Genomic DNA, 13567 nt, shown 5'->3' on the forward strand with positions numbered 1-13567 from the left:
TCGTGTGCGTAGGGGGACGTTGGTAATGACGTCAGGGCAGCGCTGGACGTAAGGCGGCCGTTCGGCTCGCGGGCCGGAAGGACTCGGGTCTGTTTCCGGTTTTTGACGGGTCTGTTCGTTGTTGTTTTTTGGTCTGGGCAGGATGGGGAAGGCGGACTTCCTCACCCCGAAGGCCATCGCCAACCGCATCAAGTCCAAAGGTCTGCAGAAGCTGCGCTGGTACTGCCAAATGTGCCAGAAGCAGTGTCGCGACGAGGTGAGTCTGCGCTGCCGGGTCCTCCAGAACCCCCCCCCCCCCCCCGGGGTCTCTCCTTTTCCCTATCAGGATTGGTAATAGACGGCGAACATTAGTACATTAGTAATGCTCTCGGAAATAAGACTACTCGAGTACTACTACTACTACTATTTAACATTTCTATTTGACTGACTGTACATTTGTCCTTTAGATTGTAAGCTCCTTTTTGAGCAGGGACTGGCCTTTTATGTTAAATTGTACAGCGCTGCGTAACCCTAGTAGCGCTTTAGAAATGTCAAGTAGTAGTAGTTCTATAGCACTAAGGCATAAATGAAAAAGACAGTCCCTGCTCAAGTAGCTTACTACTACTACTACTACTACTATAAATCACTTCTATAGTGCTACCAGTCTTACGCAGCGCTTTACAATTGAACATGAAGAAAAGACAGTCCCTGATCAAAAGAGCTTACAATCTAAATCAGGACAGACAGATAGGACCAAAAAGGATAAGGGAAGGACAGACAGAAGGACACATAAGGATAAGATAAAAGTTACAAGTCAGGAGGCGAAAGCAGCATCAAACAGGTACGCCTTTAGCCCGGATTTGAAGGCAGTCAGGGATGAAGCTAGACGTAATGGCTCAGGAAGCCTATTCCAGGCATAAGGTGCGGCAAGATAGAAGGAGCGGAGTCTGGAGTTAGCGATGGAGGAGAAGGGTGCAAATAAGAGAGATTTACCCAGTGAACAGAGTTCCCGGGGAGGAATGTAGGGAGAGATGAGGGTGGAGAGGTAGTGAGGGGCTGCAGAGTGAATGCACTTATAGGTCAATAAGAGGAGTTTGAACTCTATGCGGAAACGGATAGGAAGCCAGTGAAGTGACTTGAGGAGAGGGCTGGTATGGGCATAATGACAGCATATGGGCTGATATGGGCATACGCAGTGCTTTACAACCATACACAAAAAGACAGTCCCTGCTCAAAGAGCTTACACTCTAGCTAAGACAGGTAAACAGACAGAACAATTAAGCGTAAGGCAATAAATAGGTGAGGATAAAGGACAAGGCAAGTGTGTAAAATATGTAAACGGTTTCAAGTCTTATCTAGATTAGTACATAAGTAATGCCATACTGGGAAAAGACCAAGGGTCCATCGAGCCCAGCATCCTGTCCACGACAGCGGCCAATCCAGGCCAGTGGCACCTGGCAAGCTTCCCAAACGTACAAACATTCTATACATGTTATTCCTGGAATTGTGGATTTTTCCCAAGTCCATTTAGTAGCGGTTTATGGACTTGTCCTTTAGGAAACCGTCCAATCCCTTTTTAAACTCTGCTAAGCTAACCGCCTTCACCACTTTCTCCGGCAACGAATTCCAGAGTTTAATTATACGTTGGGTGAAGAAAGATTTTCTCCGATTTGTTTTAAATTTACTACACTGTAGTTTCATCGCATGCCCCCTAGTCCTAGTATTTTTGGAAAGCATGAACAGACGCTTCACATCCACCTGTTCCACTCCACTCATTATTTTATATACCTCTATCATGTCTCCCCTCAGCCGTCTCTTCTCCAAGCTGAATAGCCCTAGCCTCCTTAATATTTCTTCATAGGGAAGTCGTCCCATCCCCGCTATCATTTTAGTCGCCCTTCACTGCACCTTTTCCAATTCTACTATATCTTTCTTGAGATGCGGCGACCAGAATTGAACACAATACTCAAGGTGCGGTCGCACCATGGAGCGATACAATGGCATTATAACATCCTCTCACCTGTTTTCCATACCTTTCCTAATAATACCCAACATTCTATTCGCTTTCCTAGCCGCAGCAGCACACTGAGCAGAAGGTTTCAGTGTATTACCGACGACGACACCCAGATCCCTTTCTTGGTCCGTAACTCCTAACGTGGAACCTTGCATGACGTAGCTATAATTCGGGTTCTTTTTTCCCCACATGCATCACCTTGCACTTGCTCACATTAAACGTCATCTGCCATTTAGCCGCCCAGTCTCCCAGTCTCGTAAGGTCCTCTTGTAATTTTTCACAATCCTGTCGCGATTTAACAACTTTGAATAACTTTGTGTCATCAGCAAATTTAATTACCTCGCTAGTTACTCCCATCTCTAAATCATTTATAAATATATTAAAAAGCAGCGGTCCTAGCCCAGATCCCTGAGGAACCCCACTAACTACTGTTTTGTTACTGTTTTGTTTGACCTCGTTTCGTCCTCCTTGGGCTATTCCATATGGAGGATTGAACGTACTAAGTTCATCCAGAAGATTCTGAATTGTTTTTCTTACTTCCATTGTCACCCAGTCCCATGGGGGTCTGCTCTGGGCAGGCATCAGCAGGCGTAATTCAAAACTGATCCCCATGACCACTGCTTTCTGTCTCTCTAGGTCTAGGTGTATTCTGGGCCATTTATGTTCCCACATATAGTCTATTAGAATCTATCAGTATTTTGTGCACAAAATGAGTGTCTGGTGTGTGTTTAGTTTAGTTAGTAAAATAAGTGACAAGTAAGGAATACTTGAAAATGAAGACAGAGAAAGGTTTCAGATAGAAGGCCTTTATTCTTACCAAAGTTTCAAAGTAGTACAGACATCGGACAGACTCTGGGTTCAATGGCACAGCGCTCTGCCGTCTGAGATGCGTTGGGGACGACTCCGCACTTAAGCCAAAATCACCCTTCTTTTATACTCTCATCTCTCTATTGAAGTCTATGGCAGCACCTATTTTGGGACCTGTTTTTTTCAAATATTTCTCAATTTCTGCGGTTAAACTGTCGCGTACTGCCATCTGTGCATTTTGTACCCAGCTCTTCCGTTCCATGTATTTCACAAGGTTGCAACATTTTCCGGTAATATCAACATGTTTTTTGGAACAAACTGTTTTTGCGGTTACTAACATTTTTTCTGTTGAGATACCAGTTTCACATATTTCATCAACACCTTTCACAACACCTTCTGATCTCTGTATCAGTATCATTTTATACAAAAATATACTTAAAATAGGCCCCATTTTGAGAACCATATTTTATTCATTTTATCCATCATTCTTTCATTTCAGGTGCTATATATTATTTGAATATTGTACCTGTACCTGTTTGTGTCAAGACTCATTGTTCAGACCTGCTTTCTGCAGATTATCTAATATTATTTCCTTCGTTAGTTATTTGGCCTAGTCAGTTCTTTTTCAGATGTTTTAGGCCCTGTGGCCCTGTCCATCACTATTCCAGTGGTAGATCTAAGACCAGGCCATATATTAACATTCCCCTCTTCACCCTATCCCATAGGGTGACACCAGGGTAAATATACCATGGTACCATCCATTCCAGAAGGTATCCTACAAGGCCATAAAATTTTCTGAGTCTCAGTGCAAACTGGCACAGTCTGAGTTATTTGGTTTCTGATTACCATTCTGGCACCACTTCAATTATTTCAATCATTTCTACTTATCAATATCTATGGTTATACAAAAACTACTATACTTCTACCCTTTAACATGCAAATTCTATCTCATTCTTACCTATTTAATCATTAATTTCTTTGGTTATATAGTGATTATATCTTATCTTATAAAGCTTTATATGGTTATATTGTATCCCTGTGTGTGCTATTACCTGATTATACAGATGCAGACATTTCTCTAGTGTCTCTAGCAGTTGCATAGCGATTGGTACTTCTCAGAGGGAGATAGTCCAATGTGTCATCTCCTGTGGTGTTGGGAAGGAGATTTTCGTACAGGACATATTGTCCTGCTGTTGTCTTTTTCGTGATTGCAGTTTCAATTAAGCGTTCTACTAAGCCTCTAGCACAAGGGATTATGCAACATCCTACTAATACAAAAATTGCTACCACTATGATTATCGTTGTGGCTGCTGAAATGATAAATGTCTTCCATTTACCAAAAGCTTTATCCATCCAACCAGTCCAGGATGTATCAACGCCAGAATTTTCTGCCAATTCTTGTGACAGTGAGGTCAAGCCTTCCAAGGCTCTGGTGATTGATCCATCTGGAGCTGTATTGTTGGGGATAAAGGTGCAACACTGTGTACCTATCTTTTGGCACACCCCGCCATCCGCTGCTAGAAGTTGGTCAAGAACTAGTCTATTTTCCAACGTCATCCTGCTGGTGGCGTCTAATTGTGTTGCAATTCCTTTAACTGCGTCCCTAGTGTAGTTCACAAATCTCTGCTGGTTGTAATATATATAATTTATCCAGTCTACGTTCTTATTGATAGTAGCCCACCAAAAGAAGGTAGATTCGAATCCTGCAGCTATTTGGTTTCTGGCTTTGAACTCATCAGGGACCCCTCTTGGAACACCAATAGCATCTATATAGACCCGATCATCAAAAGATCCAGGCATTGCATTTCTCTTCACTCGTGAGGAAGAGCTGCTGTGAGGAGGGAGTAAGGATGCTATTATGATTGGAATTACCAATTTGACTAGGGCACATCTGCCTGTCCAACTGTTAGGAAGTGTATGGCGGATAGTACGGGTTCCACAGTACCACCATATGTCTGCTCTACCTTGTGAGAACTGGGTTAGGTTCAGATTTTTCAGAGTCCCATTTCCTAAGGTTGTATTACAATTGGTTAAGTTTCCTAAAAACCGTGTCTTTTTCACCCCATATCGTTCCAGACATGTATGATATCTGGTAGCAGGATTTGGAATCCTGAATACAGGTGGAACCCTCATCCGAGGGGGTAAGTAGGGGTGGTGCTTGTCAAGATGCTGACAAGACTGATTGACTTCTTCTTTTACCTGCAATAATTCTAACATACACCAAAATCCATCTGGATCATTTTGGAGATCTAAAGGGAAAGGAACCACCGTTGGTTCTGCTCTTGCATGGGAACAAAAATAACAATTAGAGACATTCAAGCTCTTTGTAGTATAATGTGCCCATTCGAGCCATAGGTTTGTTTCTCCAAATCCTGTTTCTAAAGCTATTAAATCTTTGGAATTATTAATTGGCACGATCTGGTAGGGAATTTTTACTTCTGGGATCTTTGTTGGCACCAAAGGATTCTTTGTTGGTTGGGCTGGGGGTGGAACAATCTTGAACGTTCCAACCGGATCTCTACCTGTGGCATCAATTCCTATGGAATAAGTTCTGTATGTAGTGGCCGTTACTCCTCTGAAAGTGATAGCCACTTGGTTGCATTTGGTCATTGCACAAAGGCCAGTCACTCGTAATTTCATGATGGAAATGCTCTTTTTGAGATCTGGAATCTCACTACCTGAGTAGGGAACCCATGAACCTGTGTACCACCATACTTGTGCCCAACTTCCGCAATTGGAGAAGGGACACAGGTATACCTCAAAAGCTGACAAATATTGCTGTACAGGATGTTCCCCACACATTGTATAAGAACATACATCAAGGGTTATTGTGGTTGTGTCCTTGGTAGTGGGTAATGTTATTTCGTAAGTAGTAATGAATTGTTGCAGAAAACTTTCTAAATGCTGTGTTCCTTGTATCATGGGCATGGTGAGCACACACAACAGGAGGACTAAGGACTTCATGTTGTTAGTTTTCATGGTTAAATGTAAGATCTGGATTGTACCAAAGGTAATTGGCGGTTAATGAAAATGAGTAACACAATAAATCCTAGGGTCTTAACCAGAACTGTAATTGCTATAATTAATATACCGAGGTATACCAAAGCTTGATATATCATTAGGAAGAATTTGGGTTGGGTTGGTAAATTCTAATAACTGGGTAGGGTGGGTAAATTCTAACAGCTCCTCTTTCAGGAGTGTCGGGGATAACAAAAAGACTGTATACTTCCAAAGGTCCCAATCCAACCTCTCTAATGAACACAAAGGGTATCCAATCAGTGCCCAGTACGGCGTATGTGATAATCCAAAAATCTACAACGTCACCAGTTTCTGGTCTTATTAGGAGGTCGTCGGTTTGTTCTATTTGTAAACCTAAAGTTCCTCCAAACAGGATCACAGTGTCTGTAACCGTTCGGCTAGGACCTAGTGTCCAATTCTCAAACAAAGGTTCACACAATGTCAGATAGCGGGTGAAGGGGTCCCAATTGGGATCGTCTTCTGGAGCTGGGTCCCAATGAGGATGTATTAAGTCTCTTAAATCAAAAAGGTACTCTGGGGGTTCAGGGATTAAGTGTACACCTATACTAAAAGGCGATGGTGGGGGAGAATCAGGTGGAGAGGGCGGGTTATCTGGTAAATTCTGGGACATATATTGATGGTTACTTAAGGATGATGAGCTATCTGGGAGGTCGAGTGGCTGGGACGGTGATGTTTGAAGTGGCTAAAGTAGTATTCGTGGAAGGAGGAGCGTCACTAGGAGGAACCAGAGAATAAGGAGGAGGGGTGGGTCGTAATTCAAGCAAGGTAATATTATCCTCAAAAGTAGTTGTAAGATTGGGGACAATATGGACCGAGCTACTGATATTATTGGGAACAGTTGTAGAATGCAAAACAGGAGAATCAGTGAGGACAGGAGTAGTCGCAGAGGTTTCAATAGGCTCTGGAGGATAGCCAGTTGAAAAGTCTGTTGTGGCAGATGTGTCTGCCCAAGGGGTGGGATGACTGGTGGCAATGGGACCTATCTTTGAGGTCGTCTGGGGGGATCTGTATCCAAACAGGCGGGTAAATGCGGTGTATTGTTGGGGCTCTGTGTAGGCTGCTGTAGTGAGTGGTGGAGCAGGAGTAGATGTAAGTACCGAAGTAGTTACAAGTACTGCTGGAGTAGTTGCAAGTACAGAAGTAGTTGCAAGTACTGCTGGGGTAGTTACAAGTACCGAGGTAGTTGCAAGTACCGTGGCGTTTCCGGCTGGCAAGGTAACGTTGCCAGTGGGAAAGGCAGTAAGTGTGATCCAAAGATCCAGGAGGTTACTGTCAGCAGTATAGGTAAACAGGGTAGTGAAAAACAAAACCAAACCTATACAAAGTAGGATGATGCACACGAGTCCAACAGCAAACAATCGAGCAGATGGAAAGCAGAAGAAGAGGGTGTACTGATGTAACACCGTTACTGCTGCTGAGACAACACTTGGGCGGGTACTGGTTCCGTCCGTGTCGTCAGGATTGGTGTCGCCTTCCAAATAAGTGTCGTCGAAGTCGTTCGACCAATGGGAATTGGTTTCAGATACCTGCTCAGAGTTACACTTATCAACAGGGTAAAGTCCAATGTCCAGTGGGTCAGGTGGATCAGGTTCCTTGATATTGTCGAGGGCAGCAAGGTTCTCAGCAGTTGGTTCCCTGCGGAGACTCTTGCCAGCGGGGGAGGGTGGTGGTATCAACACTTTCACAGGAGTGGTTGGGAAAGGTGGTATTGGAATAGGAACTTTATGTAGAGAAATAGTCTGTAAGGGAATGAGTTCTTCTGGAGTGAAATTGCTGTGGCATTTATCTGGCTTGATTCGGGAAGTACAAATGTAGAATGTCAAGCAGCTCACAGATGTTGCTGTGCAGATTCTGTACTGTGGAAACCGCAACAGACTCTCGTTCTTCCGGATTCAATTGTCCTGCTAAGTTGCGGATTTGGGTGAGATCTTCTGCAAGGTTACGGATTCGGATGAGACGGATGTGAAGATCTACGTATGGAAGTGGGAGTGCTGGAACAGTTGGAGGAAGAGGTGAGGACGGCAACTCAAAAGCAGGTTCCAATACAGGTGGTTGTTCAGATGGTGACTCTGGAGAATCAGCGAAGGTTTGGATGACAACGTCAGCCAGATCAAGGAGGTGGGATTCAGGAGATGGATGGTCTAAGTTGATTAAGTGGTTAAGTCTTTGGTCGAGTTGGTCAAGATGGTTCAAGAGTGTTGGATGTGGGGTCGGTGGTCTTGGGCTCAGTGGTGGTGGAGATGGAGTTTGTGGTGGGACTGGTCTGTCCAGTGACTGTTGTGCTGGAAACATCAATGGAAACATCCAGGAGGCCTGATTGGGTATTTGGATAGGCGCGGATATCTTTCAGATGGACCCAGGATGTGTGGTCCTCAAGCTTGGCAGCTGTGGCTGACAGAGCTTCTATCTTGAAGGGCCCAACGTAGATGGGATCTCGCCAGGTCTTGTGCGTGTAATAACGCCGGTGCACTAGATCGCCCACTTTATAAGGGGGGGATCTATTGGCATCACAATCCCCTCTTCTGTCCGAAATGGCCTGTGGAATTGAGGACAGAGAACTTACAATAGTCTGCAAAATATCCCAATATACTGAGTATTGATCGGGTACTTGAGTGTCTGGATTGCCAGGTAGGAGTCGCATCTGGCGACCTGTACATAATTGGAATGGCGTCAGTTTAAGGGAAGAGGATGGAGTGGCACGGAGAGATAACAGTGCCAAAGGGAGGGCATCAAGCCAATTCTTTATCCCATTTGCCATAAGCTGACGCATTTTTGTTTTGAGCAACCCATTGTATCTTTCAACCAAACCATTACTGGTGGGTTTGTAAACACAGACAGTTCTATGTGTAATGCCAAGAGCTGGAAGGAGGTTCTGCAAGAGTTCATTCACAAAGTGTGTACCATTATCTGTGGTAATTTTGCCAGGAATACCAAATCGAGGAATAATTTCGTTACACAGTGACTGTGCCATGGTTTGTGCGGTTTCTCTAGTGCAAGGGAAAGCTTCCACCCACTTAGAGAAACTGTCCACGCAGACAAGCAGATACCGTTTACCACGCACAGGTGTCTGCATATCTGTGAAATCAATATACCAATGTTGGCCAGGTCCCTGGACAACAGGCAAATGACCGGAAGGGATGACAGGTCCTCGTTTAGGTGTATACAGAAAACATTTGTAGCAATTATGAACTACGGTGTGACACATGGGCATCATTTGGGGAGCCCATAGCTTGGAAGACAATTGATCATACAGTGTATTAGCATTTAAATGTAAAGGATAATGGAGGGCATGCAAAAGAAGGGATAAAACATGCTGTGAAACACATAATTGACCATTAGGATGGGTCCAAAGACCATTTGGATTAAGAAAACATCCAGCTTGCTTCCACAAAGTGAGTTCTGCTTGTGAAAGTGAGGAAGTGAGGGTAGTAGAGAAGTCTGAGGTTAGGGATTCAGGGGGAGGGGACGTAACAGGGGGCTCTGATTCAGGAGATAGTAAGGAGGTTATGACAGGAGGTACAGGGAAAATAGGTGGGGTGTTTGGAGAGGAGGATTCAGAGTGTGTGGAGTCTGAAGGAGTAGAAGGAGGTGTGTCAAGGGGAGGCACTTCGGTTGCAATTACCGGAAGCGCCACATCAGTAGGGGACTCGGAAGGAAGGCTGGAAAAGGAAGTGACCTCACGGGCTAGTTCATCAGCAGCATGGTTCCCATTAATGGCGAAAGAAAAAACTGTCTCCTGATGAGCTTTAATCCAGGAGATACTGGTGCGGAGGCCTTTTTGATGGCGCTTCTCCAACGCATCAAAAAGTGCAGTCCACAAAGGTAAGTGACTGAGAGGTTGTCCCGTAGAGGAAATCATACCCCTCTGGTTCCATTTGCGAACATGGGAATGCAAGGAAGCAAAAACATAGTCCGAGTCGGTGACAATGCTCAAATCAGAGTGTAGTGCTTTATACAATAGGACGTATAAAACCGCTGCAAGTTCGGCGGTTTGGGCTGTAAATGCATCTGGTAACCTGAATTGTATAGGATCCAGTATATGTTCTTCCGGTGTATAATGGAGGGCGGCAAAACCAGCAACTCCGTTTTGCTGAGAACCATCTGTAAACCAAACCTCGCCACTCTGCAAGATTTCTGAATGCAGATGGAGGGATTCGGGAACAGACAATTGGGTAGTGCACTCATGGGGAAAGATAGCATTCTGTGCTGTCTCTGTTACCGTGAGTAATGGATCTAGGCGTTGAAGGTCAGTTAAAGTTAATGGGTGAATAGAGTGCACTACACTGAACAAAAGTACTTGATACTTTTGCAATCGGCAGACAGTCATGTGACTAATCTGTTTGTCCAACAGATATTTTACATCATGGGACGTGTGAAGAATCACCGGAAGGTGAGGAATGTAGCTGTATAATTTCGTAACAGCTGTGCTGGCGGCAACAAGGCCTTTCTCACAAGTGGCAAAGGCTCTTTCAACAGGGGAAAAAGTACCTGAAAGGTAACCACAGGCAAGATCATCATGTTCTTGAGTGATTAGGCAAGACCAAGTAGTCTCAGTATGCACGACCCAAAGGTGTACATCCTGAGAAACATCAATGGTGGCCAATGGTGAGGAAAGCATAACATCTTTTACAAGAGCCATAAGATCAGTTGTTTCTTGAGTTGTGAAGTTTAAGGGTTCTCGTTTAACTTTCTGTTTACCCTGTAGTTTCATATAAAATGGCTGTGTTCGAGCAGAATAATTGGGTATCCAAAGGCGACAAAAATTCAACATGCCAAGGACACCTCTGAGATCAGAAACGGTAGTGGGCATGCGCAAGGAAGATACATGTTGGAGTGTATCGGGACCTAGGCCCTTCTGACGGGGGCCTATGTGGTGTCCAAGGAAGGTAACATGTGTCTGAGCTACTTTCAATTTCTTTCTGTTAACTTTATAGCCTTTCGTAGCAAGGAAGCCAAGAAAATCACAGGTGACCTGAACGCATGTGTCAAAGTCAGGGCAGGTAATGAGCATGTCGTCTACATATTGTACAATAGAGGTTTGTGGTGAGAGATCGTATCGGAACTGTTTGAATTCCTGTATGTGTCCTGCTAAAGTTTGCGAAAAGACTGTTGGACTGTCAGTAAATCCCTGGGGGAGACGGGTCCACTGATATGTTGTGTTATTGAATTGGAAAGCCGTTAACGGGCGGCTTACAGGATCAAGGGTGATGGAAAAGAAGGCATTGGATAGGTCAATGGTGGAATGATATGTCTGCAAGGAAATACTGTTGAGGAGTGTAGTTGGGTTTTCCACGTTTGGAAATACCGCGTAAGTGAGGTCATTTAGCGCGCGTAAGTCCTGTACTATACGGAAGGCGCCAGGCTCTTTCTTTGGCACTGGGAATAATGGAGTATTATATGGTGAATTACACTTTTCAATGATGCCTTGCTGTAATAAGGAATCAATTTGTTCTTGAGCTCCAGCAAGAACTTCTGGTTTTAACGGGTACTGGGCAATTTTAGGACCTTTACAACCGGGTAACAGCTGAATACGGTGGGGAGGGCCTGCAACCTCACCATAGGGTTTCTCAGGTGTGGCCCAAAGGAAACCTGGTAGGTTGTTCAGAGCAACCTCTATTTGTTTCTCTACCATAGAGGTGACAGCCATCATGAGTGAAGTACTTACATTAGGGGAAGGATCGAAATGAATTTCAAAATGAAATAATGTCAATAGATCTCTTCCAAGTAAATTAACAGGGCATAATGGAGCATACAAAAAGGGAGCAGATAGTTGTTGATCTGCGTATTTAATTGGCAGGGGCTCAAGAAGGGGTGTGTCGGTCGGGATACCATCAAATCCAGTTGTGGTAATATTGTGAGGGGAAGCTTTAATAAGTTTCTGCAATTTGTGTGGGACATGGGCGAGCACAGAGCGAGAGGCGCCGGTGTCAATTAAAAAGGGGACAGGAACATCACAAATGAGCAGGGTGATCATAGGATCATCCAAGCCTGCTTTAGTGCGAACAACGCCTAGTCACTGTGGGCGGCGTTGATCAGGGTTCCATAAAGGGAATGACTGGCGTTCTTGGGGATTTTGGCGGACTTGATTTCTGGGTCTGTTTGATAATGGTTGTGAACATTGACGTGCATAATGACCGTATTGCTGACACCGATAACACTGGACATCTGGATAACGGTCCGGACTAGGGCGGGAATAATCATTTCTAGACCGTCTGTTATCATCAGGAGGGCCCCTTGGGGGACCTCGCTGAGGTTGAGCGCGACGACCTCTTTCTTCAAGATAATCTGCTCTACGGTCGGGGCGGTAGGGCCGTGGGCCCTGATTTCGGGAGTTATTGTCATAGCGTTGGTCAGCATACATAACAATAACAGGGGGAGAGGTCTCGGGGGTATTGGGATCTGTGTCAGAGCTCTTGGAGGCTCTTTTCTCTTTGAGATCTTCAGTCTGCAGCACTTCTAAGTTAGTGTGTACTGTCTTACGATGTTGGGCTTCATCTTGCTTGCTTTTAATAAGCTTTCTGCAATGATGAAGGATGTGCTCACGAATCTTTGGCCATTTTTCAAGTTGGAGACCAACTGTGTCCTCTAGTTTGGTTTTAATCTGTGAAGGTAGGGTTCCCTTAAGTAAATGATAGAACACCGGAAGAGCATTATCGGAGTCAAATTTCTCCTCTGTCTCTTCTTTATAGAGGTCTTGGAGTCTGAGTAAATAAGCCTCAATAGGCTCTGAATCCATTTCCCACCTTTGGGAAGTGATAACTGAGAAATCTTTAAGGGTCGGATACATGGTCCGGATTTCCTGGAATACTTTGGTCTGAATCTCTGTTAAGGGATTGCCATCGTACTGAGTATCTGTTACAAATTTGGCATATCCTGATTGGGTGAATATGTCAGTGACACTGGCGTGTGGGGTTCTGCCCAATAAAGCTTTCATGTCTCCAACTGAAAGAGTGGTACCTAGTGTGATGTCTTGTAATTTCTTTAACCATCGGTTGCCTCCCATTGCAATATCCGGGAGTTGTAGTATGAGGCTATTTAATTCAACCGCTGAAAGAGGAGTGTACTCCGTATGAGGTACACCACCTGACATTTTATTTAACAAGGGAAAAAGTTTTACTTTTTCAAAGGGTTTAATCAATGAAGATGTAAGGAGATCGATTGATGCGGTTGGGGGAAATTGATTCTCGTACTTTTTCCAAACCTGAAGACCTTGGATTAGGTATAGGGTTGTTTTCTGATCCCAATGGGGGTCAGGGTGGTCATAAATAAGATCTCTCACTAGTGAGAGCTTATCAGACCGCAAGGATCCTTCACGTGGGAAGAGGGCGGACTGGGGCTGAAGCGCCTCAGACCATCCTGCAAGATTATCAATCCATGGTTGGACATAATACCATGAATTTTCATGTAATGCTACATATTGGGCGGGTGTGCTAGGTGGACCAGATAAGCCAGGTTCTGTATCAATGTTCAGACCTGTAGGGTGACGGGGACCGTCAATAACTGCAAGGCAGCGACTAGATCCCTCGTCAGTAAGATAACCTTGAGGGTGGCGTTGTCTGGTATGATGTGAAATAACATCATGTTGTTGGGGTATTTTGGATTTTGATGCAGCAGATGCAAAAGTATCCGGGAGTACTGAAATGGACTTACGTAAGGAACGAAGTCCTTCTGAAACGAATGCGAGGTCATTTCCCATACTGGCCAATGTGGTGCCATGTTGTGGCATAC

General features: G+C 44.5%; 1 protein-coding gene across 1 annotated transcript in view; it reads left to right on the forward strand.

The window, feature by feature from the left end:
- The first annotated feature begins 73 nt into the window (after positions 1-73).
- The window catches only part of KIN (Kin17 DNA and RNA binding protein), a 49696-nt gene continuing 36202 nt past the window's right edge, over positions 74-13567 (forward strand). The window contains exon 1 of the mRNA XM_030215954.1: positions 74-256. Within this exon, the coding sequence (XP_030071814.1) occupies positions 143-256 (114 nt within the window). The 5' untranslated portion in view covers positions 74-142. The remainder of the gene's footprint in view (positions 257-13567) is intronic.

This window comes from Microcaecilia unicolor, chromosome 10 (assembly GCF_901765095.1).
Source record: "Microcaecilia unicolor chromosome 10, aMicUni1.1, whole genome shotgun sequence".
NCBI classification, from domain to species: domain Eukaryota; kingdom Metazoa; phylum Chordata; class Amphibia; order Gymnophiona; family Siphonopidae; genus Microcaecilia; species Microcaecilia unicolor.